Source organism: Brassica rapa, chromosome A02 (genome assembly GCF_000309985.2).
Source record: "Brassica rapa cultivar Chiifu-401-42 chromosome A02, CAAS_Brap_v3.01, whole genome shotgun sequence".
In the NCBI taxonomy this organism is placed as follows: domain Eukaryota; kingdom Viridiplantae; phylum Streptophyta; class Magnoliopsida; order Brassicales; family Brassicaceae; genus Brassica; species Brassica rapa.
Genome location: NC_024796.2, coordinates 20,180,935 through 20,206,734, shown reverse-complemented (window position 1 = coordinate 20,206,734; position 25,800 = coordinate 20,180,935). Strand labels below are relative to the sequence as shown.

Sequence of the window (25,800 nt, the reverse complement as noted above, 5' to 3'; positions counted from 1 at the left end):
AATAAAATTATATTTTTAAATTTTAAAAAGTTAGAATATATTTTTATTTTAAAATTTTATAATATAAATTAAAATATAATAGATATATTTTAGTATTTCTATTATTTCAATTTAATTTTTTTTGTATTTATATTGTTAAAAAAAACAAATTTTATAGTTTGTGAGTTTAAGAAGTTTAGAGTGATCTGAAACAGTTTAGAATGGTTTGAGTGATTGTTGCGAAATGTTAACAACCGCAATTAACCGCAAAAGCTGCATTTATGGGTGGTAGTGGAGAAACAAGTCATGCTTTAAATACCGTCATTAAATAACTTGTTACCGGATTAATAAGTAAACTTGTTACCGGATTATTACGTAAACGGTTAACCTGAAGCTCAAACAGTCAAACCCAGAATAATTATCACTTCTTCATACTAGTTTTGTGTAGAATGAGCAGACCCTCTCCTTGTCGTTTTCGTTCTTTCTTTTATATCAAGATGAATTTCAACTTGTTTGTTGCATCCGTTTTCCTACTAGCTTTTTGAATGTTAACGTGAGGTGATGAGGTAGGGACGTCATTACTTCGTCAATAACGTTGTTGACCCGCCGGTTATGACCTGCTTTGGTAGAGTAGTTGAATTTTCTCGAGGTGGTGGGGTCCATTATTTTCTTGCCATTTCTATAATCTCTGTTTCTTTTGGGGCCTTTTATCATTTTCCCTTTTAGACGTTTTGCGAGCATAATTACGACAGAGCAAAATATTCGTAAATTTTTATTTGATTCGTTATCTATTTCTATTAAAAACGAAAAATTTGATCTATAACAATACGAAACAAAACAAATAATAATATAAAATATCTATAAAAAACGAAACAATCCACAAATACTAATATTTTTGCTAACGGATATTCGAAACGATCCGTTATATGCATATATATATATATAAGTTATACAAACATTATATTTTATATAAGTTTTATGGAATTTTTATTTACTAAATTTACTATATTAGTTACTAGGGCGGGTCCGCCCGTAGGCGGGATGTGTATATTTGTGTTATGATAATTTGTTTTGTTGGTTTTGGGATTTTAAATATATGGCTGTTTATGCATATGGTACATAGACTTTTTCGGAGTTTTGGTTTTTTTTAACTAATGACTCTAGGAGAATGGTTCTGTGTTTATGGTGTTTTTTCTTAAAGAAATGTAGTTTATGTATTGTATTTTGATGTATTTATGTACTTAGATATTATCTGATGTGTTGAGTTTAATATTGTCACTATATTGAAACGTTTAGATGTTATGGTTTAGGAGGGTTGTATTATGTTTGTGTGTTGCTATTGAAACGCATTTGTTGTATATGAATCATATGATTTGAGTTACGTGGAATTTTTTGTTGCTATGAAATTATAGTTGAATAATATATTATAATTTTAAATAATATATTGTTTGATGGTAAATACTAAATTTTTTTTAAATGATATGTATCTGTAAAGAAATTTTTTTATTTTAGAATATAATAAAATGTGAAACTATATATTTATATACATTATTGTTCTATGTTTAAATTAACACTCAATTTACTCTTTATATTGTTGGATCGGAAGTTATTATAATATAATTCATGTGGTGCATATAATATTTTTTTAGTATATTACTACTCATAGATTAAATATTTAGAAAACTAAATCTTAAAAATTTATTGACTATAGACGTGAACCTTCTTTTAGTTAACATATTTTTTTATATCTACTAGGAAACAAACCCGCGCATTCGCGCGGATCTATTAAATTCTTTACGAAAAATTTAAATTGTTTAATATTAAAAATGTATACACAACAAATTTATTTATAAATACTTTATAAAAATTAGTTATTTATTTTTATTATTTATTAAATATTTTTTTGTTATACACAAGTTAAGTCTACATTATACTCGCCGCTATTACGGGAATCACTTTTGTTTTGTTTTCTTTTATTTCAAAATACCGATCAATCAAGGGATTTATGAAAAAGATAAAATATCGAGTGTTAACTCAAAAGAAGAACAAACAAATTTGAAGAGGTGTTCTATTGATCTACAAATTGTTTTTAGAAAAAATAGAAACTTGTAAACAAATCCGTTGACAATTACAAATAAAAGAATCAATGTTCACCTTAAAATTACCGGAAAAAGATTTTTAGATATGTAATTTTCTTATTACAACATATATTTTTATGGAGGTAAAAATATATGTTGTAATAAGATTTATCGAAGATTAAACAGCAGAAGACGGTTACAGAGATATAATGTTAAACAGCAGAAGACGGTTGCATAGATTTATCTAAATATATATTTGTAAGAATTGGGTATTATAGAATAATCAAAAGAATAAAGTAATCGTAAGAAATGCAACTATTTCAATAAAAGTATGCCTTCTTTTTTTTTCCAATATGAACCCTACATAAATTATGCACACTTATTATATTAATCTAAACCATTAAATTATATTTTCTTAAGAACCACGAAAGTATTGACACCGATAGAAGTACAACTTAAAGATGACAAAAATAGAAGTACAACTTACAATTTGTTAATTCTAAATGCATTTTTGGTTTCAATTTAGAGATATGTTTTTTATGTAATAACTCAAATTTTGTATTTTATTGTTAATTTTAAGCTATATTATTTTCATTAACATTACCGCATTTCGTCAGATAACCAATTATATTGTATTATAAAATTTAAGAAATATATACCAAACTTCACAATTGTTAGATAAAGTATCTTAGATATTCAAACAGAAGTAGAATAAACTATTTAAAGAAGCATATATTTAAAAAATTAAAACACTATTTAAAAGCAATTTTTCACACTCACATTATCGCACTATTTTATCAATTTTTGTTGGATCAAGATTATCATATTATATTATGTTTCTTTTACTTTTAGTTTTTGTTTTGTATTTTGAAAAGAAAAAAAAAGTTTATTTATAAAATCTTATAACAACATAATGCTCCATCCAAAAAAAAATCTACTATATTTTGGAAATATAACCTCAGACAATTTGTTCATGATTGTGGTCACGTAATTTGAATAATGTTTGAACTGCATGATTTGAAGATTTGAATTACACTAAATCCAGTTGTATGATAAGAAAATCAAAGTGTTCTTCTTTTCTTAAATTAAGATACAAGACTAACAAATATTTTTTTTTTTGTGTTTATACTTGTTTTTTCATAGATCTTTTAAGATTTTTGAACAACGAATCATTCTCTCTTTCTAACAATTAGATTCTAATATTTTTTTACATATGCTAATGTCTTACAACTTTTTATATAGAGAGTTCAAAATCGCAACCAACAGGGGCAATAGTTATTCTAAACTTATAATAGTTAGCACCAATAGTTGCAATGGTAACACCAATAGTTGTGATGGTTAATCAAGAACTATAATTATTAACAACAATAATTATAATGGTTAGCAAAGAGTTATGTCACCAAAGATTGCAATCGTTTATATAGTTGCAATTGTTTGGTTGCTGTAAATTATTACAACAATTCATTTAAATTTTAGCAATATAGAATTCTTACTGAATGGTATTTTGTCTGATTATAATACTTAATGTGTCACACTCTTTGGTGAATGGTTATATATTTAAGTGAATGCTGACGAATGAGAATGCGAGAGTGACGAACAATAGGTACATTCGTGAAAAGTTCCAATTCCCAAAAGACAACTGACTGTGGTGGTGAAGTTGCAGTGTCAGATAAGAATAAAGAGAACCAGGACGATGATGCTTGCCTTGAAACAGTGATTTGGCATGATCAAACTTTCTTATAACTTTTTGCAGGAGGCTGGATGGGACACCATGGAAATAACAACACTTGTGAATCATATTCGGGAGACTCGGGTTGTTTTTCAAACTCTGAGTGAGGTTGACATACTGTATGATGGTTATATGTGGCCCAAGTATGGGCAGAAAGTCGTAAGGGGAAACCAAATCCCAGGTTCGTATAACCACAAACCTCTTTCTTCTCAAGTGAACATACACAAGCAAAACTTGTATAACCACAAACCTCTTTCTTCTTAAAGTCTTGATTCCCTTTGGAACTGGGTTTGGAATATGGGAGATATCATCCTTTGTAATGTTCCTTTGGCTTTTTGGAGGAGCTACTACAAGTGCACATTCCCTGGATGCCCAGTGACAAAACACGTGGAGAGGCATCAGATGATCCAAAAGCTGTAATAACAACATACGACGGTAACCACAATCACGATGACCCCACTTTGAAGTCTAGCAGCGATCATGACACCAAGCCTCGGTTCAGACCAGATGAAACAGACACCATCAGCCTCAATCTTGGTGTTGGAATCTCGTCTGATGGACCTGACCACAGCCACAACACGTAAATATTCTCGTCAAAATAGTGAAAGAGTGATAAAGAGAAACCGAGATCACATGGATAATTTGTTTAAGCGTTCAACTTCACACCTCATATGTTAAAATCTAAACTGTTCGAGTAAGCCCGAGAAAAAGGCAGAGATATACCAAAACTCCGAACCAATGAATTTGTGAAAGAGAGACAGATAGGAATAGAGACAGGGCAACGAAAACAGCAAAATCAAATTCAATCCGGAAATAAACAGATACGATGACTAAAGAGTAATTCTCAAATAATCAAACACAATAATGGTTCTCAATACCACAAAAATCATACGGTAAGGCAATTAACTTTTAACACAAAAAAAAATCAAAAGTTTCAGAAGATTTACCTTCATAAACAAAGCTCCAATGATCGAGAATGTCAAATAATCAAACACAATAATTGTGAATGGTGGATGACGGGAGATACAATTTCTATAATATAAAAAACGAATCAAGAATCAGGACTAGTGAAAAAGGAGGAATAGCAAATTGGTTATCAAATATAAACAGAGGAAGAGCTTCGAACCCTGGGTCACAACTTCATTAACAGACACAATGTTTCACTACGGACGCAAAGCTTCGTTAGCGTCGGTTACAAAAGGTAAGTCTAATCTCGACCCGTGGATTTAAGGGTATGCTAATCTCAGCCATTGGATTAAATTCTGTTTTAAATAGATGGCATCACCTAGAAAGAACATGATCCTTGGATTAGATACCGAATCAATCTGAACCGTTAAACCTTCATTTTATTTTCCTATAAAAAAATGCTGAGATCAGAGGGAACAAAAAATGGGTTTGCTATTATATATAGATGTTTAAGTGTTAAGTTAGTGGAGTGAAAAATTTATATCATTTTTCTATTATGCAGTTGGCTTTTTTTTTTTGTAACAACAGCTTGCTAAAGATTTTATAATCAAACATCTAAATCTATTGATAGACTTGAGAAAAAACGTTTGATAAAAAAAAATTTGTAATGTGATCAGTGTAATCAAAAGCGATGACCATATCTTAAGAATTTTATTGGTTTTATTATGACAATTTTTTTCAGACGGAGACACTACCATCTACCAACCACAAAAGTTTCATTAACTTATTAGTAAGATAGTGTCTTCAGAATTCCTAATTGAAACAATGTGTTGAACCATGTACCAGGATCCACGGGTCCAAGAATAATTATTTTTTGTCACTTTTGGGTTCAAATTTTTGAGTAAACAGAAAGGCCAAACATGAAGCCCAAATATATTATGAACAATGAACGGACATGAAAATTCTCCAACCGATTACAGTGTAAACAAAACAAGAGGTGCCTATGGCGCAGATGTTCACAAGACAGACCATAATTATGATCGTGTGGACTGATCATTTGTGCAAATCTCAAGAAGTTTCAAATGTCACATGATTGACCAGGACACTGATCACGCGTGAAATCTTAATGTGACACACGGATGTTCACACGGTTGGCCAAATGACTGATTATGCGTGCATTTATATTACTTTCTTTTTGACCTAGTTCTCATGGGCCAAACGGGATTGTTTCTTAAACTATACAAAATACAATTATAAGCACACTAAAACCTTAATTTTAGTTTTCCTAAGTTTGAATATAGGTTTAAAACATCTCATAGTTTGAAATACAATTATGCAGTTATGCATAGTTTGTTGTCTTTGTTTGCTTTGGTTTTGCATTCCATGTGCTTGTAGTTGTCGTTGGTATATATGGATTGGAGTTTTAGAATATTAGGATGGTTTGATTAGTGATTGATTGTATTATGGTTAGATCCTTAGAGAATCTTTTGACTTGATATAAAATATTTTCATGTCTGAAAGTTATATGATAATGTTTGAAACAATCCCAAATTAGTTTCTCTTCTGTAACAATTTGATGTGAATTCTCATTGGTTGTCTAATTAACAAATAGATTAGCGTAATTGGATAACTAGTAAAGTGACAAGGGTTATGATTGTTCTTCCATCATTAATTATTTGTCACTAAACATGCGATATATAGCTCACCTTTATCAGTTCCAGAAGCTTTGCAAAACCATCAAGTTTGGACGACAGGTCTTCCCAATGGTAGAAGAAAATAGCTTCATAATGCAAAAAATGGTTTCTCACCAAATTTTCTTTAAGAAAAGGATCACCAAGCAAAGAGACGACAACACTAGTTTCTAAAAATGTTTCTACCTAATCAGTAATCACTATCTGGTTTTCTAGCCTCCTAAAGTGTTATTTCTGCAGCTTCTAACATGGGGATTATTACTCTTTATGGAACTCATCGTTTCGCTGTACTAGTTTATAAACGATAAGGGACGAAATTCAATTATTTGATACAGAAAATGAGTGAAACTGAGGTGGAAAGGTTAAATATTAAAAGATAGGTGGGCTACGGTCACTTAAAAAGATTGGTTATTAACGCCGTTAAAATCATTTAGAAAAGAGTAATTTAACTTCTTGAGAATTCATTTTGAGAAACTCAAAATTTAAACATCAGATAATGCATCACAAATAAAACTAAATTTAGTGTTATTGCTCATTCCTAAAATTTCAAGGATTTTAGACTTGTGTAAAAGAAACAACCACTTCCAAAATACTGTAAATAAAAGATGTATCAGATAACAGCCTTGAGCACACACCAACACTTTCATAACTAGCGTAGAATTAACAGCTTACATACAAAAGGGTAAACTTCTAACACTAGTCATCTCCCAAAATCCTAACAGATCACACACCTCACATCTTTGGGCTTTCTCCAGAACTTTTAACTCTTGTAATGTAAACCTGACAGAACAACAATATCAAAACATCAGTTTTTAGTATTTCTTGCCTATGGGTAGTAAAAGACCTAAGGCGTTTTACAAACCTTGAAGACGGTAGGACGAACTAACTCGAAGACAAGTGCATCACCATATACTAGGTTGTGAGAAACCGCAAAACCCAACCATCCCCCACTAAGTCCAGTCCTTTTCGCTAAGTACACGGTCTCAAACTCCTCGCCTTCTTCATCAATCAGTGTTATGACACCATCTTGTTTCTGCAGTTCAGATCTGCAGAAATGAACTGGAAGACCCTGTTTTGTAACAAAAAAAATGATTTTTATTTGTTGGGGGTTAGATTATGACATTCAAATGTACATAATAAACCAAAAGAATGCATATAAAAAGATTTGGTGTGTATCAAAGGCTGTTTTACCAGCCAGAATCCACCAGAAACATGTGACTGAAGCATGGATTTTACAAAACTTGGGAAGCGGTTCCGCAAATCAGCCTGCAACTTCTCAGCTTTTGAAAAGGCCTCTTCTCTTATTTCTTCAGAAACATAAACTCGATTCGACAAATCTCTCCCCTTGGACACCCTAAAAGGAATCAAAGTTATTGCTTATATCTTACAGTTTTACGACAAGAAGAAAGTGAGTTCGGTAATTTCACCTTCTGGGTAGATGCACTCGTTGAACAACAACCTTTTGATTGGAGAACAAAACAAAAATCAAAAACCCTAAATTAATAAGACAAACTAAAACCCTTTTAAAAAAAAAACAATCAAGATACTTGCTTCTTTGTAAACAGGAGAAGAAGAAGAAGCATTTGAGATACGGCTAGATCGACGAACAACCACGAGCTGTTTCTCTCTTGCCAGATTTGATTTTTTCATCTACCAGATTTGTATACAAACACCCAAATATTCAATCAATCAATCAATCAATCAATCATTTAAAAAAAGGGGAAAAGACAGGGATCAAAACCGGAGAAGTTTTGACAGAAGTTAAACGGAGAGTTTGGCAGAGATTTGGCAGATTCAGAGCTTCCATTCGTTTTTTGTTCTCTTCCACTCTTCTAAGTCGAAACTCTTCGTAAGGAGACTGTTTGGCGACAACCATTTTTCCGTCAGAAGACAAACTTATATTTTTGTTTCGTTTTGGATTGTGTAATCTGTAATGAAGGAAACTAGCCGACCGTTGGCAGATTATGATTTGAATCGTGGCACGGAGCTCCATGAAACTTTAAAAGCCCAACCGAACTCAAGTCTCTGGTCCATATTCAAGTATTAGTGCGCTAAAATATAAAATAAACAGTTTAGAATCTTTTTTTGGGCCCGTAAAGTGAATCTCGCTTAGTTGAATTGATACGTGATTAAGATATTGAGATGGACTTTACCGGTTGTAATCGCTTCCAATCGCGGGTCGAACCAGTAAATCCGGTGATCCAGAAAAAATCCGGTTTGGATTTTTTTAAAAATCCAATATTTAAAAACCCACAAAAATCTAGTAAAACCTAAAATCCGATACCAGTTGAACCAATAAACCCGCAAAAACCCAGTATATTTCATGATTCCAATATATATCGAGACATAATAATATAAGACATTTAAAGTTTATTTTATTATCACATTAGACATTTAAATATTTATAAATTTATGTCTTGATTTTTTTAGATGTATGTCAAGTGAAAAAAAAATATAAAAACTAAAGTTAAGTATTTTCTAAATGCTTTTAAACATAAAATATATACATATCCAAACTATTATTTTATGTTTTAAAAAACATTTAGAAAATATCAAACTTTAATTTTTATATTTTTATTTACGTTGCTAATATATTATTATATAATAAAATTAATTTATTTATCAATCCGCGGTTCATTCGCGGTTGACCCAATAACCCAGCAACCCGGTAAATCGTTTGGTTCAGTGTCTGGATCGGGTTTAAAAACATTGGTTCCAAAATATTACGAGATGCTCCGCTCCTAGTAATTTTTAACCGGGCGGTTATTCTTCCTACTAAATTGATGATTCAAGGTTGGTTTGGTGGTTTATATCAATCAGTCAACATTTGGTTCGATAATAGTGCTTAAAAACTCCATGAGTTTTATGGAAGCACCGTGGCCAAGTAATCAAGGTTTAAAGGCTTCTACACTTAGGTGTGGGGTAAGAATCCTAGGCAACACAATTTCTACAGGAAGAGGTCTAGGTTTAGGCGAATTATGCAGAAAATTAGAAAAAATACTTGGCGCAAAAAGTACCGTCAGAAATGAATCTCATAGGACTCTACTCAAGGTGATGCAGTCTGGCGTGAATCCTCATAAGATAGGTGAAATTGTTGACTGTAATATCGTAATAGCATAATTAACCAGACGAAAGAAAACCCAATCAGTTCCGTAATTTTGCAACTATATGCAACCTACCATAATCAATGAAACAATATATAATGTGTTTAATCGTAGATATTTTGGGCAGACTTTGATTGAGCAGTTGGCTATATGTATTTTGGATCTTACGTTCAATGAATGACAGATATAAAATTCTAGATTATGTTTGTTTTTATGGCATCAGAGTTAAATTTTAAAATATGTAACAATCCGCGCTCTAGTAAAACTTAAATTTATACAATTACAATAGTTGATCTTTAAACATCATCAGAATGAATCAAATCAAAGCAATTCTCATATATAGTAATTGATCTTTGAAACACAGTCTTACAATACTTTCTCAAAATACAAGCTTCACACTCATTGTTTTTAAATATGATACGTGGTAACATTAAGCTTAAGGTTCTAAAATGTGGATGTCCTAGCCTATAATGCCACAATGCACCCTTATTCAACATAGAACTAAACAAGCAACTAGAAATAGAAACAGGGGAAATGTCTTCAAGCATATAAAGATCTCCTTTGGTTACTCCTTGCCCAATCAACTTACTGCTCTCAATATCCTGAAACTTTACATCATTAGAACTAAAGATAACATTGCATTGAAGATCAGTAGTACATCTCTTAACAGATAATAAGTTTGAAGTAAACTCAGGCATGTAAAAAGCTTTAGATTCCTTATCAAACCGGTTAAAGTTTTCTATTCTTCTAATAGAAATTCTATCACCATTTGCAATCATTACATGTCCATGAGCAGGTTCTATGTTATTAATGAGACTATTATCACTAACCATGTGATTAGATGCACTAGAGTCAACAATCAATGGTTTTATCTTATTTTGAGCAATATAGGTTCTAGGAGATTCATTTCTAAGTTTTAACTCATCAATGATATTTAATAACCTATCATCATTTCTAGGCATCATATGAGTAGTGTATGAATAACCAAGAGCGTTTCGAATGTACCATAATCCTTAAGACCTTTGATGAGCTCATCAATGTCGGATTCCCTGATCACCTCATGTTCCAAGCTCTTTCCAGCCGTGTAATGAGAGGCCATTTCTCTTCCTGCACTTTCACCCGCTTGTACACTTGAACCAGCTCCTGATGGACCAGCTTCAATTGCTTCAGCAGACAGGTTAGCTCTTGCCTCTCGATCCTTTTTGAATTTGGCTGGCTTGAGATGAGGGTGTAGTATCCAACACTAGCTCCTCTTGTGTCATGGCTTCTTGCAATGATCATAATTGCCTCCAAACCTTCTATCCTCGCCATACTTCCTCTTATCAGATTTGTAGGCAGCCTTGTTAGCTTGCACAACTTCCTCGGCCTTGTTAGCCATTGATAAGTCTCCTTTGCCATAAAAGACACCAAGCGACCGTTCCTTTTTCTGAATCTGAGAACACAATTCCTCATGAATGGAAGGTTTGATGACCTTAGAATGTGCTTGATCACATCACTGAAGGCCGGATTTAGAGTCAAAAACAGCCCAAACACCTGATCTTGCTCACGCCTCTCCATGAGTATCTCTTGATCAGTTGTATTAGGCCTTAAAATTTCAAGCTCGGTCCATAAAGACCTATACTTTCCCAAGTGTTTGGTAAACTCCTCCTCCTCTTGCATCAGTGTGTTGATGGCTCTCAACTCAAACACACGGCTCAGATTGGTGATGTTTCCAAATGTCTTCTAGAGTGTCTCCCACATGTGTTTAGGAGTCTCGCAATAGCTTTAAGCTTCTAGTAGATTGACTTCAAGGGATCCTTTTAGCATGGATAGAACCATTAGATCTTCTTGAACCCATTTATTTTCTTCAACAACTGCAAGCTCTCTTCCACCTTCACCTTCAATAGCCACTGGTTTTGGAGCTTCATCGGTAATGTGGCTCCACAACCCTAGCCTCCCAATGGCTGTCTTCACAAGCCTAAACCACAAAAGGTTTCCCCCACCTTTGAGGGCAATCGGAACCGAGACAATCTTTTTTCCTTCCATCTTGTCTTGCTTGAACTTCACCTAGAACACAAAAAAACACAAACTTGAACGAAGCTGAAGAACACTAGATCTCAATACCAAAGCCAACCTTGCTCTGATACAATATGATTTTAGAGAAAGAGAATAGGTATTGACAGATTAATAGAGATTAAGTGAGATTAAGAGAGATTTATGTATAAGTGTTTGAGAAAACCATGATAAACTAAACGAGATTCAGAAAACTCGTGTATGTTTCATTAAGAGAGAGGTTACAACTTCAATAGAGAGTTTACAAGGAAAAGAATCAAAGTAGAGAAAATATAAGCATGTGAAGTCAAAGAGGAGTGGAGCACCCAATTCAAACTGGCCAATAAGAGTCCTCAAATTCTTTAGCATCTAAGAATCTTGGACTAAGATGCTTTTCCTTTCCAGCCCTTGACAGCCTGTCTAGAAGCGCCTCCCTTATCCTCTCCAACAGTCAGAACCAAAGCTGATGACCAAGGTAACTTCTCATGCCTTAACTACTTACCAAGGTGACAAATTTTCACTTTTGGTAGATGTTTGGTCGATCCAAACTGTACGGCCGGTACGGCCTAGACGGCCTGTATGGTTTGGTCGACCCAAACTCACCATCCTTCAATTCTCTTCTACTCTTCATTTCCTCATCTTTATCAAGCTCCAATCTCCTCATAACTCAACAGAGATGAAGGTGAGTCAATTAATCATTTCATGTGCCCGGCAGCTAGGAGGGTGTGGACGCAATCAAACTTCCCTTTCCCTCGCAGAGGTTTTGAAACATGTTGATTCTGAAAAAAATTAATTATCTCCTGAGTCCTCCAAAAGAGTTAAAGATCCCTGACGAGATAGGCCGGTTATTTCCATGGATATTGTGGATGTTATGGAAGAACAGAAATATGTTTCTCACTTAAGGAAAAGAGTTTGCAGCTGAAGATACTGTTTTGAAAGTGGTAGAAGATTCAAAAGAATGGTTTGATGCCCAGAAGCTAGCTCTTTCAGAAGATGAAGCTCTGCATTAAAACGTTGGGACTGCTGTTGGATGGGAAATCCCATTTGAGGGGGTTGTCAAGTTCAATGTGGCGATCTCGTGGTCAAGAAAAAAAAGAAGCTACTGGGAGCATCTTGGATTGTACGTAATGACCAAGGTGACTTCTTATTGCATGGCAGAAGAGCTTTTCGAAACATAAACTCAATTATGGATGCAAAATTCTTGGGGATGATGTGGGCTGTAGAATCCATGGTTAGTCACCATGTCCATAAAATTATCCTTAAAACGGAGGCGCTGTCATTTTAAAAAAGTCAAAATATAATATATAATAAAAAATCTAATTTTTTATTATATAGTTAATGTGATTGTTTAATTTTTTAATAATATAAAATTAAACAAAAATGAAGAAGGATGCAAAAATTATTATCAAATCTTTATTATTCAAGTCATTAGTTGTCATATATATGTTAATCATATTAGGTAATTTTGTAGCTTTTATTTAATGAAAAATACATGCTTCTTATATTTTGGGTTCATATAATGTTTCCTAGTAATTAAATTTAGACCAATATTTTTTAACTGATTCTTAAGCTGACACGTAAGCTAAATTGATATCATAATTGAGTGACACCTAAGCATGGTCTCTTATTAATTAGTACAAAACTAAGGTTACAACTTTTTAAAGGATCATCAATTAATATATAGGGGATTTCTAATAATTTTAACCAGAATAAATTAGATTAAAATAATGTATTAGTTGTTAGTTTCATTACATTTTTAACATTGTAGTATCAAAGTGTATTACTGAAAACTATACATGCTTAATTGTGCTTTAGAAGTTTCATATTAAACATTAGGATTAATAACTTTAATAAATAAATATGTATATTTTATTAAATATATCAAAACTTATATGGGATTTATTTAAGTAAAATTTTTGTGAAAATATATTAAACACATTGGCCTATCTAAAATCAATTGATAGCTTTTTAAGATCATTTTCGTTTATGGAATAGGCCCATTAAATCAACACATTTTATATTTGTTCATAAACAAAATTAGGCCCTTAACTATAACAGTTTTTTTTTCCGGGAACAATTTCGAATAAAAATAGTTGATGAGAAGTAATTTATAAACATATATTTAGGTTTTCTTTATAACATCATAATTTTATTGATATCAAATCAATGTAACATATTACATGAAACATAAATTACACTAAACATGTTGTTAGACATTATTGACATGATGCTTCATACCGCATTCGTAAGACAAGTTGATTTGCTAGGGTTCTAGGTTTTCGACAAGTCAATGTTCAAAGCACCAAAAGAAAAATCAAACTGCCATTTTTCAGCGACATCAAACTTCATCAATTGAATCGCGAATAAGAAAAGTACTTTGAATGTTCAACTAATTTGATAGATGGATTAAGTCTAACAAAAGGGTGAAATCACCTAGTATATTCCATGATTCCAATATATATCGAGACATAATAAGATCAGGGCCGGCTCAAATAATTTATGGGCCCTTGGGTAAAAAGAAATTTCAAAAAAAAAAATTACACATACTTTATGGATAATCTAAAATTTTTTGGGCCCCTTTTCTTAATTTTTTTCTTCAAAATTGGGCCCCATTTTAACACTAAAATTGGGCCTTGGGCCCACGCCCCCCTTGCCCTAGTGCCTAAGCCGGCCCTGAATAAGACAAACTCTGTTTTGATGAAGATTAGAAACAACCTTTACCTATCTGAAGGCTTTATCACAAACTGTATAGACTATAAAATTGACTAAAAGAACAGAGCTAGAGGTATAACATCTGGTAGAATTACAATTACATATGATATTTAGATGATGAATGTATATAGACTCAAAAGAACATAGATATCTGATATTGTTAATTGTAATAATCGTTTTTGTGTGTATCTCAGTAATATTATGGTTTTAATGTGTATCTTGATGTATCCAGCAAAGCTAATGATGCTCTGAATTAGTAGAAGTTGTCAATACCAGAGAAGAAATATCCACTTTTAGAATTAGATTCAACAAACATTCATAGCTAAGTCTTGCATTGTTATTTATTTTTTTGTTCTGATCTATATATATATATATATATATATATATATATGTGAATGTAACTAATTGGTCATGTATTCTCTTTCAGAGAATGTTCTGTCACATTTGGATGTATCGAAGAAACAGAGACGCAGGTTAATTCACTAAAAAATATATTTAACTTAAAGGTTAGTTATCCTTTGTTGCACAATGTTTAAGGAATGGTTTGCAAATCTATAAATGTATTTTCAGTGCTTGATTCTCGGTTGCTGTATCTGTTTATTTATTCTTGTTTCTGTATTTGTGTGTCAGTTTAGTTGTTGATTCTCTATTTTTATATCTACTTCTTGATTTTCTGTTTTTCCTTTGGCTATGTTTTATGTTTGTAGTTCTTCTTGATTCTCTGGTTATTCTTCATGCTCTGTTTCTGTTTGTTAGTTCTTCTTTATCATCCAAAAGACAAAATTGATTTCACTGACTATAAATAATTTATGGTTGGAACTCCCAAAACCCAAAATGATTTTACAGTTTATGCTTTGGTTACATGTCTGTTCGTTTTCTGATACTAATTATAACTGGACTTTAAAACCCTTTTGGAAAATATTTTAAAGTTTATGTGTAGTACTGTAAAATATTTTCTTTTACTTGAATGTTACAATTAGTATCAGAAAACGAGCAGACATGTAACCAACATGTTCTGGTTACCGTGGAGAGAAGATGTAGGAACCTTATTTTACTACCATAGAACAATTGATATTTGTAAAGAATAATAAGAACATAAACTAAAAATTCCAATACCGAAATATAAAAAATAAAGAAGAATTGCAGAGTCGAGATAATTAATCTATTTCCTTAAATCTTTAAACGCCCCGTAGTGTGACGGTTTTATGGCGCTCAGATTCCCAAGATACAACTGCAGCATTGTTTCTGTTTACCATCACCGAAAAACAAAATCTATCGAACCTTTTTTTTTTGTGATGTACTCTCAGACTCAAAATAAAAAATATACTAGCATAACTATTCTGAGTAGAGGAATGTGTTGGTGTGTGTGTTTTCTAAATGGCTCACAAGCCTTTATATAGAAAAATAATGAGAAGCACAAGTTTCATTTTTCAACACAAAAATAAAACATCCATGGTGCACTAATGGAGTTTATAATTCTTGTCATTATTATGTAAATTTATTCCACATTTTGACCAAGAAATTAAAGAATAAAATTATTATTGTTTTGACCAATTCAAACAAAATAGTATACTTTAAAATGGATTTCTTTTTTTTATTTTATCAATATAAAACATTAACATATATTTCATTTAAGTTAATGAACATGAAGTCCAACTAACAAATCAAAACTCAAATCCAAGTTCAAATATCCAATGAGTGTATTTGCTACTTTATATAAGTTTCTCAAATCACACACATTAGACCTCCATTTCTCATTCAAATAAAACTTCATTTTTGACATATGAATACACTATTCATAATGTTCAAAAAATAGTTCCAACAATCCCCCACATGAATAGAAATGACTCTAGACACTAGACAACTCCACAGACTTTCTAGACAAGACTGAACTTCCTAGACAAGACTCGACAAGACCTAACTAAGGACTTTTGAGAGTACAAACAAAAAATCCACTGCATGATGAGTTGGTAGCAATTTTTCAGCCTTGAACCAGTCATTGTTAATAGCTATCGGATTTACTCGGCCAGGAGGTGGCCATGATGTCTTGAACCCCCCGGGGTTTGGTGTAAACCTAGACAATAGCTATAACACAGCTTCATTCTCTCACAGAACTAGGTTCTCTATTGTGTTCAGTTTGGCCGTGAACAGTCCTGGTTAATCATGAGTGAACTTGGAGAATATAACATTTCCTTCATTCTCCTAGAAACGGCCCCATTTCACACTCACAAGGTGATTTGCCATTAGCTTTGTTTAGAGGAGTATCATGTACTACTCCATTCATATCTCAAAGCTATGGACACAAATCATTAAAAGCTAATGCTTATCCTATATTCCTTACATGTAGCACTGTTTAATCATCATAGGAACTGAGTATAGACCGAAGTCTTACAGTGCTTTTGGCAGATTTAGTTTGACTTAGTTGTCTCCTTTAACCAACTTCTTGGGATCTCCAGTCAGTTAGGTAGAGTTACCGCCAAACCTCATCTTAATTCACAGGCGACCCATTCCTTTAGATTATATTACAATTTGATCCATGACACACCTTTAATTTAAAGGATCCTAGGTTGTCATCACAGTGAACATAATCTCTTGAGATTAGTCGAGATCAATTTGTTTAATGATTTTTGTCATCTTTTATTCAAGATACAATTAACCATTATATACAAAACTCAATGCATGACACTAGTTTTTTTTTTTAATCATATTGGGATAACTATCACTAAGTTCATTTGACCTCTTGCCAACAACTTTATATGGTAAGCAAAGCTTCCCCCACATTTCTTGAAATAACTCAGAATATGCACATTTGCATTTAACATCTCTTAAGAGTTTAGAAAGTTAATCTACAACTCCTTTAGATTTAAATGAATAAAAAGCAATTTCGAAAAATTATTACAATTTTCTTGAAAAATGTGTTTCATTCTTATCTGGACACATTTTATATACAACTATTTTCATAGTTCTCTCAAGTTGATTTATAAATCTAACTTGTATGTTTTGGATCTTTTCCAAACACATATTTTGCTTCTTCTTTTTTTTTTTTAGCAAATATACATATCATTACAAGATATTATTTTTGCCATCAAAACCAATTTTATATGATTATTCTCAACCATATTGACTTTAAAAACTACAATACACATGTCAGTTTTAGTCATGTTAGTCTGAAAATTCTCATTGTTTTTGCATGATCAATCTTTTTACAAATTGCATTTAAGCATTGATGAAATATAAATGTTTGATCAATATCAACAAACATTTTATTTCCTATGGCAAATGATTTATATGTGGTAAACCTCTCCCAAATTTATTTTGGGGCGTCGACTCACTAAATCCATTTCCATCCATACAACTTGATCTCTCAAAGATCAAAATGCTTTTTATAACTATGGTATCACCATACTTGAAACTTGAATTCTTTTTCATTTCTCATGGTCACACATTTACTTAATAATTAAATTAAGTTATTCCAAGAAAAGAAATCTGAAACAAGAAATCAAAACGTTAAGCATTCCTGATAATTAAAGCAAATTAACACCATCAACCCAGTCAAAGCACACATTTTGACCAATATTAAAAAAACAAAAAAAACTGATTAAATAACCATTCAGTCAATCAATTAATTATTATGAAAATTAAGAGTTGGCAAACCCCATTCCAAAACGTTACCAAAGACGTTCAGAAAATGGTTTTCATTGTCGCCATTAAAGGTCTTGATGATATGATCGCTTAAGTTTCAAATTCCTTTTTCCGTTTGACGGAAAGATGAAACCTGTTCTTATGAAGAATAAAAGATATCAAATTCATTAGCTCCAAAATATTAATTATTTTAATCAATCTAACAAAAAAAAAAAATCTCAAATAATCAAGTTTCAGAAATCAGAAGAGATAATTTCCCAACACCAAGAATTCTCTAATTCTTGTTTTTCATAACCTGTTCTCAAAAAATAACTTTTAACAAATATCAGTATTGTTAGTGCAGAAGCATAAACAATATTTAAAGATTTAAGAGTGTAGGAACCTTATTTTAGTACCATAGGACAACTGATATTTGTAAAGAATAATAAGAACATAAACTAAAAATTTCAATACCGAAATATAAAAAATAAAGACGAATTGCAGAGTCGAGATAGTTAATCTCTTTCCTTAAATCTTTAAACGCCTTGTAGTGTGACGGTTTTATGGTGCTCAGATTCCCAAGATACAACTGCAGCATTATTTCTGTTTACCATCACCGAAAAACAGAATCTACCGAACCTTTTTTTTTTGTGATGTACTCTCAGACTCAAAAAAAAATATACTAGCATAATTATTCTGAGTAGAGGAATGTGTTGGTGTGTGTGTTTTCTAAATGGCTCACAAGCCTTTATATAAAAAAATAATGAGAAGCACAAGTTTCATTTTTCAACCCAAAAATGAAACCTCCATAGTGCACTAATGGAGTTTTTAATTCTTGTCATTATTATGTGAATTTATTCCACATTTTGACCAAGAAATTAAAGAATAAAATTATTATTGTTTTGACCAATTCAAACAAAATAATATACTTTAAAATGGATTTCTTTTTTATATTTTATCAATATAAAAGATCAACATATATTTGATTTAAGTTAATGAACATGAAGTCCAACTAACAAATTAAAACCCAAATCCAAGTTCAAATATCCAATGAGTGTATTTGCTACTTTATATAAGTTTCTCAAATCACACACATTAGACCTCCATTTCTCATTCAAATAAAACTTCATTTTTGACGTATGAATACACTATTCATAATGTTCAAAAAATAGTTCCAACAGAAGAAGGCTCTTGGCACAGGAGTTTCAGGAAGGAGCAGACAAGGTCTCAACATCAAGAGGAACGTGCTCGGATCCCCGTAGCCCCAAGAAGTGAAAGAGTTTCCTGCAGTGAAACTAGGATGGAAGTGGCAGATGAAGGTGAGATTCAGGTGCCGGTGAACCAACAAGTGGAGGACGAAAGAACACAGGACCAGAAACTCCCATCCCCGACTTTTCTTGTTGAGTTAAAGGATGAAGGTGAGATTCAGGTTTTGGCACTCTCAAGAGTTACATTGAACCCATACACTTTTCCAACGCAGTCACTTTATGCGAACATGGATTACCTATTTTTGGAGGCTTTGTCCATAATTGGAAGATCACCAGTTTGCTTGGATTTTATGGTATATATGGAAAGGGCAAAACAACAAAGTCTTCAGTAACTTGGATATTGATCCCATAGATACTCTTAAACTGGCGGAAACGGAGTCCTTACTTTGGGCCGAGGCGCATAACTCACTTACACGAGAAATCGACCAAACTCGTTCACCAGTAGAGGCGATTATATCGGTTATTCCAGGTCGATGGTGTTTTACGGATGGGTCATGGAAAAAATCAGGACACATTTTCGGGACAAGGGTGGTACAACACACTGGAAGGTTTTGTTGGTTTAATGGGAGCGAGAAATACAAGAGCAAGTCAGTCGCCACTTCATTCGGAGATGGAGGCTCTTATATGGGCAATGGAGTGTATGAGGAATCTACGACAATTTAATGTTACTTTGCAACGGATTGTTCTCAGTTGGTGAAGATAGTTTCAGAACCAGAAGAATGGCCCGCATTTACATGTTATCTAGAAGATATCAAGATCCTGAAAAGAATTTTTCACAGCTCAGAGCTCATCCATATACCAAGGACGCATAATTCAAGGGCGGACAGTTTAGCATGCAGTGCAAGAAAGCAACCCGCATTTGTTCACCATATGGATGCGGAGTTACCGGTTTGGTTTACAGAGTCTATATGAGTTTGTTTGTTGCTGACAAAAAAAAATGTAACCAACACATAAACTGTTTCATGTAACAGTTTATGTGTTGGTTACACTTCCTCCGTTTTCCTTTACTTGATGAAAGTTATTCCAATGTCTAGTCTATCCTTCTTTAATTGTGGTAATATGTAATTTACTTTCAATCGTAAATCATTAATTAGTCAAATGCAAGGTTAAATGAAGTCCAAAGTCATTATATTATGCATAGGATTTTGGAAAGCGTCATATATTTTGACACAAAATAAAAGTTCTAAAACGTCATATATAACAAAACAGAGGGAGTATATATTAAGAAATGAAACAGAACTCAAAATAAATTGAAGAAAAAACATTGACTATTTGTTTTGGAGGAAAAATGACATAGAAGACGTGAGTTGGATAAAGATCCATATCCCTGGATTATATGGTATATTTGGAAAGCAAAGAATGATAAATTTTTCAGAAAAATAGATAGAGACCCCTTGGAAACTGTCTGACATGCTGAATTCGAAGCAAACAACAAGTAAGGGGAACAAACAGTTAGAATAACCCCCATAGCACATAACAAATTCAGAAAGATGTCTAATAGATGGTTTATGGACACATGACGCATTCTTTAGTGGTTATGGATGGACATGGAAAACCTCAGGAGGAACAACTCAGCTATTGGGAGCAAGAAACCAACGCCAAAGAATCTCACCACTTTATTCGGAGCTTGAGGCTCTTTTATGGGGGATGGAGTGCATGCTTCAATTATCGACGTGTCAGTCTTTTGGCACCGATTTTAAGGATCTCGTCTCAATGATTCGATTGTTTTTATTCCTCGAACTGAAAATATATCATATGATTCATTAGCTAAGATAGTGAGATCCTTTCATAGGAATATATATTACATTGGTTGTTCTATTCCGGTTTGTTCCTCAGAACACTTCAAGTTTGAGTAATAGATCAGCCGTTCGATATAAAAAAAAAATAATAAATTGAAGAAAAAACTTATGGTTTTGGAAAATATTCTTTCATGAAAAAAGAACAAAAGCAGAATAAAAAACAAAAACGAAAGATTGAATCTCTATAGCAGCTTCAAGACAAAAACAAGAAATTGATGATGTAGCTTATTCTTAACGAGTAATGGTGTAGTTATGTTGTGAAAGTAGTGGTTATACCTAAATCACTAATCTAACTTTAAAACCCTTTGACGTTTGTTAAGAAAAAACAGGTAGAAACTCCTCTTGTATCTCTTCTCCTCCATCATGCTAACTAGAATCATTTTCCTCATCGCCGTCTCTACTTCTGTTATCGTCGTCCTTCTACTTGCTTTATTCTCGCCCGTTCCTGATTATGACCCACCAGAATCACTATTCTCCTTCTCTCTCTATGTTCAGCAAACTCAAATCCCGTCCTCCTCCTATATCTCTCGCAGGTCAAGTCAGCGCATGGCCGAGACCCACCGCAGAGGAGGCGGAGGAGGAGGAGCATTGATTTTCCGGCGTACTCTCACTGAGGGACCCGATAACAATTCTCGGATAGTGGGGAAAGCTGAGGGATTTATAATCCCGCATGAAGACTTTGCTAATTCGAATTTTAACGTTATATATTTGACGTTGGAGAGTCCTGAGTACACGGGGAGTGTTAGTATTAGAAGCAGAGACATGGCACATAAATTGGAAGAGGTTATGGAGGTTGTAGGAGGGACAGGAGCTTTTGCCTTTGCTCGTGGAATTGCCATGTTCGCTGAAGTTGGTGCTGAGGAAGAAGCTGTAACCACTTACCGTGTTAAACTTCTGCTTAGATTTCCACATACTTCTAAAATCGATCCACAATGATGGACACTTTTTGTTTTTACATATTAATAAATTTATATACGCATTAAATACTTATTCTGTAAGAACATTAGCATTGGTGAACCCCCTTTGTTATTTTTTCGTGGGCCCATGAACAGTTATGAACTCGGATATGCTGTTTTCTGTATTAGTGAACCCGAAGAAGTAGTTCATAGGAATAAAATAATAATATTAATTTAAAAAAAAAAGAAATTTAAAATATTCAAAAAAGATGAATAAAATATTAAAACATATTATTAAAATTATGAAAAAATTTTATTCAATACATTAAAAATACATTACATAAATTGAGAAATTTTTCTAACATACATAACTTATTTATTCATCTTCATCACCAAACATTTGCAAAATATTTTCCACTAAATCAGCTTTCAAACGATGATGCTTGTTGCCATCTCGAACTTCTCTCCGCATGGCTAACATATCAGGGGTGACATTTACACTATCTCTGCTTCTCGCCTGCGAACTTCTGCTAGACTGTCCTGTCTCAAACTCAGATGTATCAATTGGAGCGTATCCGTCTCGTTCGTCCTCTACTATCATATTGTGCAATATGACACAAGCTATCATTACTTTTCCTATCCTTTCCTTGTCCCATTGTAGAGCTGGGTTCCTAACATTTGCAAACCTCGATTGCAATACTCCAAAAGCCCGTTCGACATCTTTTCTGGCGGATTCTTGCATTTCTGCAAATTTCTGTGCTTTACGACCTTGAGGAAGTGGGATGGATTGGATAAATGTTGCCCATGGAGGATAAATGCCGTCGGTAAGATAGTAGGCCATACGATAAGTGTGGTTGTTGACCTTGAACTTCACTTTAGGGGCTCGACCATGTAAGATGTCGTCAAAAACTGGAGACCGATCAAGAACATTGATATCGTTTAGGATACCTGGTAAGCCGAAAAAAAGTGTGCCAAATCCAAAGATCTTGTGATGCCACGGCTTCTAAGACAATTGTCGGCTTTCCCGAACCACGTGTGAACTGACCTTTCCAAGCTGTTGGGCAGTTTTTCCACTCCCAGTGCATACAGTCGATGCTGCCTATCATCCCCGGAAATCCCCGTACCTCTCCAATATCGAGTAATCGCTGAAGATCCTCGGCTGTAGGTGTTCGTAGATACTCATCCCCAAACAATTGTATTATTGCATCAGTGAATTTTGCCAAACATAAACGTGATGTACTGTCAGCCATCCGGAGATATTCGTCATATGTATCTCCTGACTGACCATATGCGAGCATACGTATCGCTGCCGTACACTTTTGAAGTTGAGATAGCCCGTTCCTTCCGGTAGCATCTCTTCTTTGCTGAAAGTACGGAACTTCAGTACTTAGACGGTCGACAATGCGAAGGAACAATGGCTTGTTCATTTGAAACCGCCGCCTAAACATATCTTGTGTGTACGTTGGATTATTACTGAAATAGTCGTTGCATAGTCGAATGTGTCCTAGTTCTCGATCTCTTTCAATATAAGCTCGCCTCTTTGGTTTGTTGGTTTGACCATCAATTACTGTATCGATGAAATTATCAACTACTTCATCGACCAATTCATCAAAAACTTCATCCGCTTCATCACTTGATGAGGAAGACATTGTTGATGATATTTATTGTAATATTTTTCCTACAAAAGGCAATAGGGAGGAATTTTTTAATAAACTTTTTTTTTTGGGTTTTAACCTTAGTTTTTTTTAATATTATTTTGGTTTTAACCTTAGTAAAGTTTTTCATTAAAATTATAAATCAGTATATTTCTCTATTTCTCTTCAATTTTATTTTGGTTTTAACCTTAGTTTTTTTTTAATATTATTTTGGTCTTAACCTTAGTAAATATTTTCATGAAAATTATAAATCTGTTTATTTCTCTTGAATCTTTTTTTTTTGGGGTTTTAACTTTAGTAAATTATAAACTTTTTTTTGGTTTTAAATCTGATAATATAGAATTTAGAATTTCATTATTTAAGGATATGTTCATTACTTAGAATTTTTGGTTTTCAACTTACCTCTGTTGAATGGTAGAGATGATCCGTGGGTTGAGGAGTAGTAGAGTTGATTCCTTGTGTTGATTGGTGATTCTTGTTTGATTGTTGTTGTGATTCTCGTGGTGTTGGTTGGTGATTCTCGTAGTGGTGTTGGTTGGTGAGATTCCGAGATGGTGAGATAGTTTTGATAAAAGTATGGCTGATGGTAAGAAGAATCAAACTGATGTATCACATAGTTGGTAAGATAGTTTTGATAAAATGCATGAATGAGATAAATAGAATGAAACACATAGTCATTTATATAGAAAAACATTGAAACAAGTAGCATGTGGGTACATACACCCGTGAGTACAAAAGCAAAGCCGTGGGGACATACCCTTGATTTGATACATAAAACGAGTGTAGAAAGTTGAAAAACACTACACTCTCCCGTGATTCCATCTTACATAACCTACCACTACAACCACCTACTACTACATTACCACCCGTGACTTGATTTGATACATAAAGAAACAGAGACCTGCAACCATCCACGCATCCTCCTCCTTGAACCCGTGACCTACAAAGCACAACAGTTACAATATCAATATACATCAAGGAAAAGATTTAAACACAAACATCATACACTGCATTTCCTAGCAACCTACTATAAATTTCAAAAAATAAATAACCACTCACCAACTTAAAGCAATTCAGATATGAGTTTATTTTTTAGAGCAAGCTCTTGATCTGTAAGTGTATCAGCGTTTTTTCCTAGCAACCTATCAAGTATTTTCTGTTTGGATAACATATTCTTGGCTGCTAGAATGGTTTCGAACTGATCAAACGCTGCTTCATTGCCATGCTTCTTGCGTTTTGCTGCTTTGCTAGCCTTGACTCCGGGAGGTCTAACATCTTCCTCGCGACCCACCTCATCCGCAGTTTCCTTCCTTTTCTCCTTTGCACCATTTGATGTCAGACTGTGTGATCTCCATTTTTGATCAAACCGAAGCTCCCTCCAACAATGTTCAAGACTGAACTTGGCTTTGTAGTCATTAAAGAAGATGTCATGAGCCACCTTCATGACATCATTCTCGTTCTGTCCACTCGCCTGCTCCTTCAGAGCAGCTTGATGACATCCCACGAACTTACACACCTGCTCATTAACCCTTCCCCACCTCTGCTTACATTGACTCCACTCCCTAGGAATGGAGCCAACGAGCAGCGGGCTAGCATTCACGTATTCCTCTATTCTCTTCCAAAATGCTCCTAGCTTCTGCTCATTACTGGTTATTGGATCTTTGCTGGTGTTCAACCAAGCACTGATCAACACCAAATCTTCTTTGGTTGTCCACTTCCTCCTTTCCGGAGGTTTAGGAACCTCAGAAGATCCTATTTCTATTGGCTGAGTGGTCTGGGAAGTAAGCAGGTTAACAAAGCCGGGAGAGTTTAAAGGACCATTTTGGTTGAGTATTGAAGTTTTTAAGTTTTCGTTTGTGTTTTAAGATGTCGATTAGCTAGGTTTTTAAACTACTTTTGGGTTTGAAAGTACAAGGAAGTAAACACCTTCTAACCACCAAAAATTGATTACACTTAACTTAACTACACAACTACTTCACACAGACCATTCAATAAACATCAAATCAGGTTTTCAAATTAATTATTTCAAGTTTAAATTTAGTTTTGGTTCAGTTCAAGTTTAAATTCAAGTTCACACAGACCATTCAAAAATTGATTACACTTAACTTAACTACACAACTACTTCAGTTCTGGTTCAGTTCAAGTTTAAATTCTACTACTACTCTAACCTACTTCAAGTTAAAATTCATTAGGCAACAACTCTAGTTATAGTGTGGTTACCTTTGTGTTTTCAGTCGAAGCAGCATTTCTCCAAGTGATCCACCTGCACGGTCAGGTTATAAACCTTCCCAGTGAGCCTATTAACCTCCACAGTGAGGGCTTTTACCTCTG

At 33.5% G+C, this 25,800-nt stretch overlaps 4 protein-coding genes across 5 annotated transcripts; 1 reads left to right on the top strand and 3 right to left on the bottom strand.

Annotated features, from left to right (window-relative positions):
- Positions 1–122: 122 nt before the first annotated feature.
- LOC103848560 (dirigent protein 2) lies at positions 123–24,545 on the top strand. Its single transcript, XM_033284736.1, has 3 exons — positions 123–134; positions 15,468–15,477; positions 18,244–24,545. The coding sequence occupies exon 3, from the start codon at positions 21,282–21,284 to the stop codon at positions 21,852–21,854; it is 573 nt and encodes a 190-aa protein (XP_033140627.1). The 5' UTR covers positions 123–134; positions 15,468–15,477; positions 18,244–21,281; the 3' UTR covers positions 21,855–24,545.
- On the bottom strand, positions 1,152–8,680 carry LOC103848562 (B3 domain-containing protein At5g42700). Of its 2 annotated transcripts, XM_033284732.1 has the most exons (8): positions 8,125–8,680; positions 7,935–8,033; positions 7,811–7,842; positions 7,575–7,737; positions 7,246–7,452; positions 4,913–7,163; positions 4,734–4,818; positions 1,152–4,347 (listed from the first exon to the last, which is right to left on the bottom strand). In XM_033284732.1, the coding sequence occupies exons 1-6, from the start codon at positions 8,374–8,376 to the stop codon at positions 7,116–7,118; spliced, it is 801 nt and encodes a 266-aa protein (XP_033140623.1). In that variant the 5' UTR covers positions 8,377–8,680; the 3' UTR covers positions 1,152–4,347; positions 4,734–4,818; positions 4,913–7,115. The 2 variants fall into 2 exon arrangements, with proteins under 2 accessions (XP_033140623.1, XP_009123694.3); XM_009125446.3 differs by having other exon boundaries at positions 4,734–7,163.
- Positions 22,191–23,463, bottom strand: LOC117131984. Its single transcript, XM_033285256.1, has 2 exons — positions 22,860–23,463; positions 22,191–22,762 (listed from the first exon to the last, which is right to left on the bottom strand). The coding sequence occupies exons 1-2, from the start codon at positions 23,461–23,463 to the stop codon at positions 22,191–22,193; spliced, it is 1,176 nt and encodes a 391-aa protein (XP_033141147.1).
- LOC103839302 (glutathione S-transferase T3) lies at positions 24,533–25,457 on the bottom strand. The gene is made up of 2 exons (XM_033285255.1): positions 25,449–25,457; positions 24,533–25,243 (listed from the first exon to the last, which is right to left on the bottom strand). Exons 1-2 carry the CDS (start codon positions 25,455–25,457, stop codon positions 24,533–24,535), a joined length of 720 nt encoding a protein of 239 aa, XP_033141146.1.
- Between the last annotated feature and the right edge of the window lie 343 nt (positions 25,458–25,800).

What these genes read in the sequence shown, in the direction of transcription:
- LOC103848560 (XM_033284736.1), top strand. Translation starts at nt 21,282, where the DNA reads ATGCTAACTAGAATCATTTTCCTCATCGCCGTCTCTACTTCTGTTATC.
- LOC103848562 (XM_009125446.3), bottom strand. Translation starts at nt 8,376, where the DNA reads ATGGAGCTCCGTGCCACGATTCAAATCATAATCTGCCAACGGTCGGCT. An exon ending in CGAGTGCATCTACCCAGAAG is followed by an intron (nt 7,738 to 7,810) that starts GTGAAATTACCG and finishes GATTCCTTTTAG; the next exon opens with GGTGTCCAAGGGGAGAGATT. An exon ending in TTCGTCCTACCGTCTTCAAG is followed by an intron (nt 7,164 to 7,245) that starts GTTTGTAAAACG and finishes TTGTTCTGTCAG; the next exon opens with GTTTACATTACAAGAGTTAA.
- LOC117131984 (XM_033285256.1), bottom strand. Translation starts at nt 23,463, where the DNA reads ATGTCTTCCTCATCAAGTGATGAAGCGGATGAAGTTTTTGATGAATTG. An exon ending in CTGCCCAACAGCTTGGAAAG is followed by an intron (nt 22,763 to 22,859) that starts GTCAGTTCACAC and finishes TCGGCTTACCAG; the next exon opens with GTATCCTAAACGATATCAAT.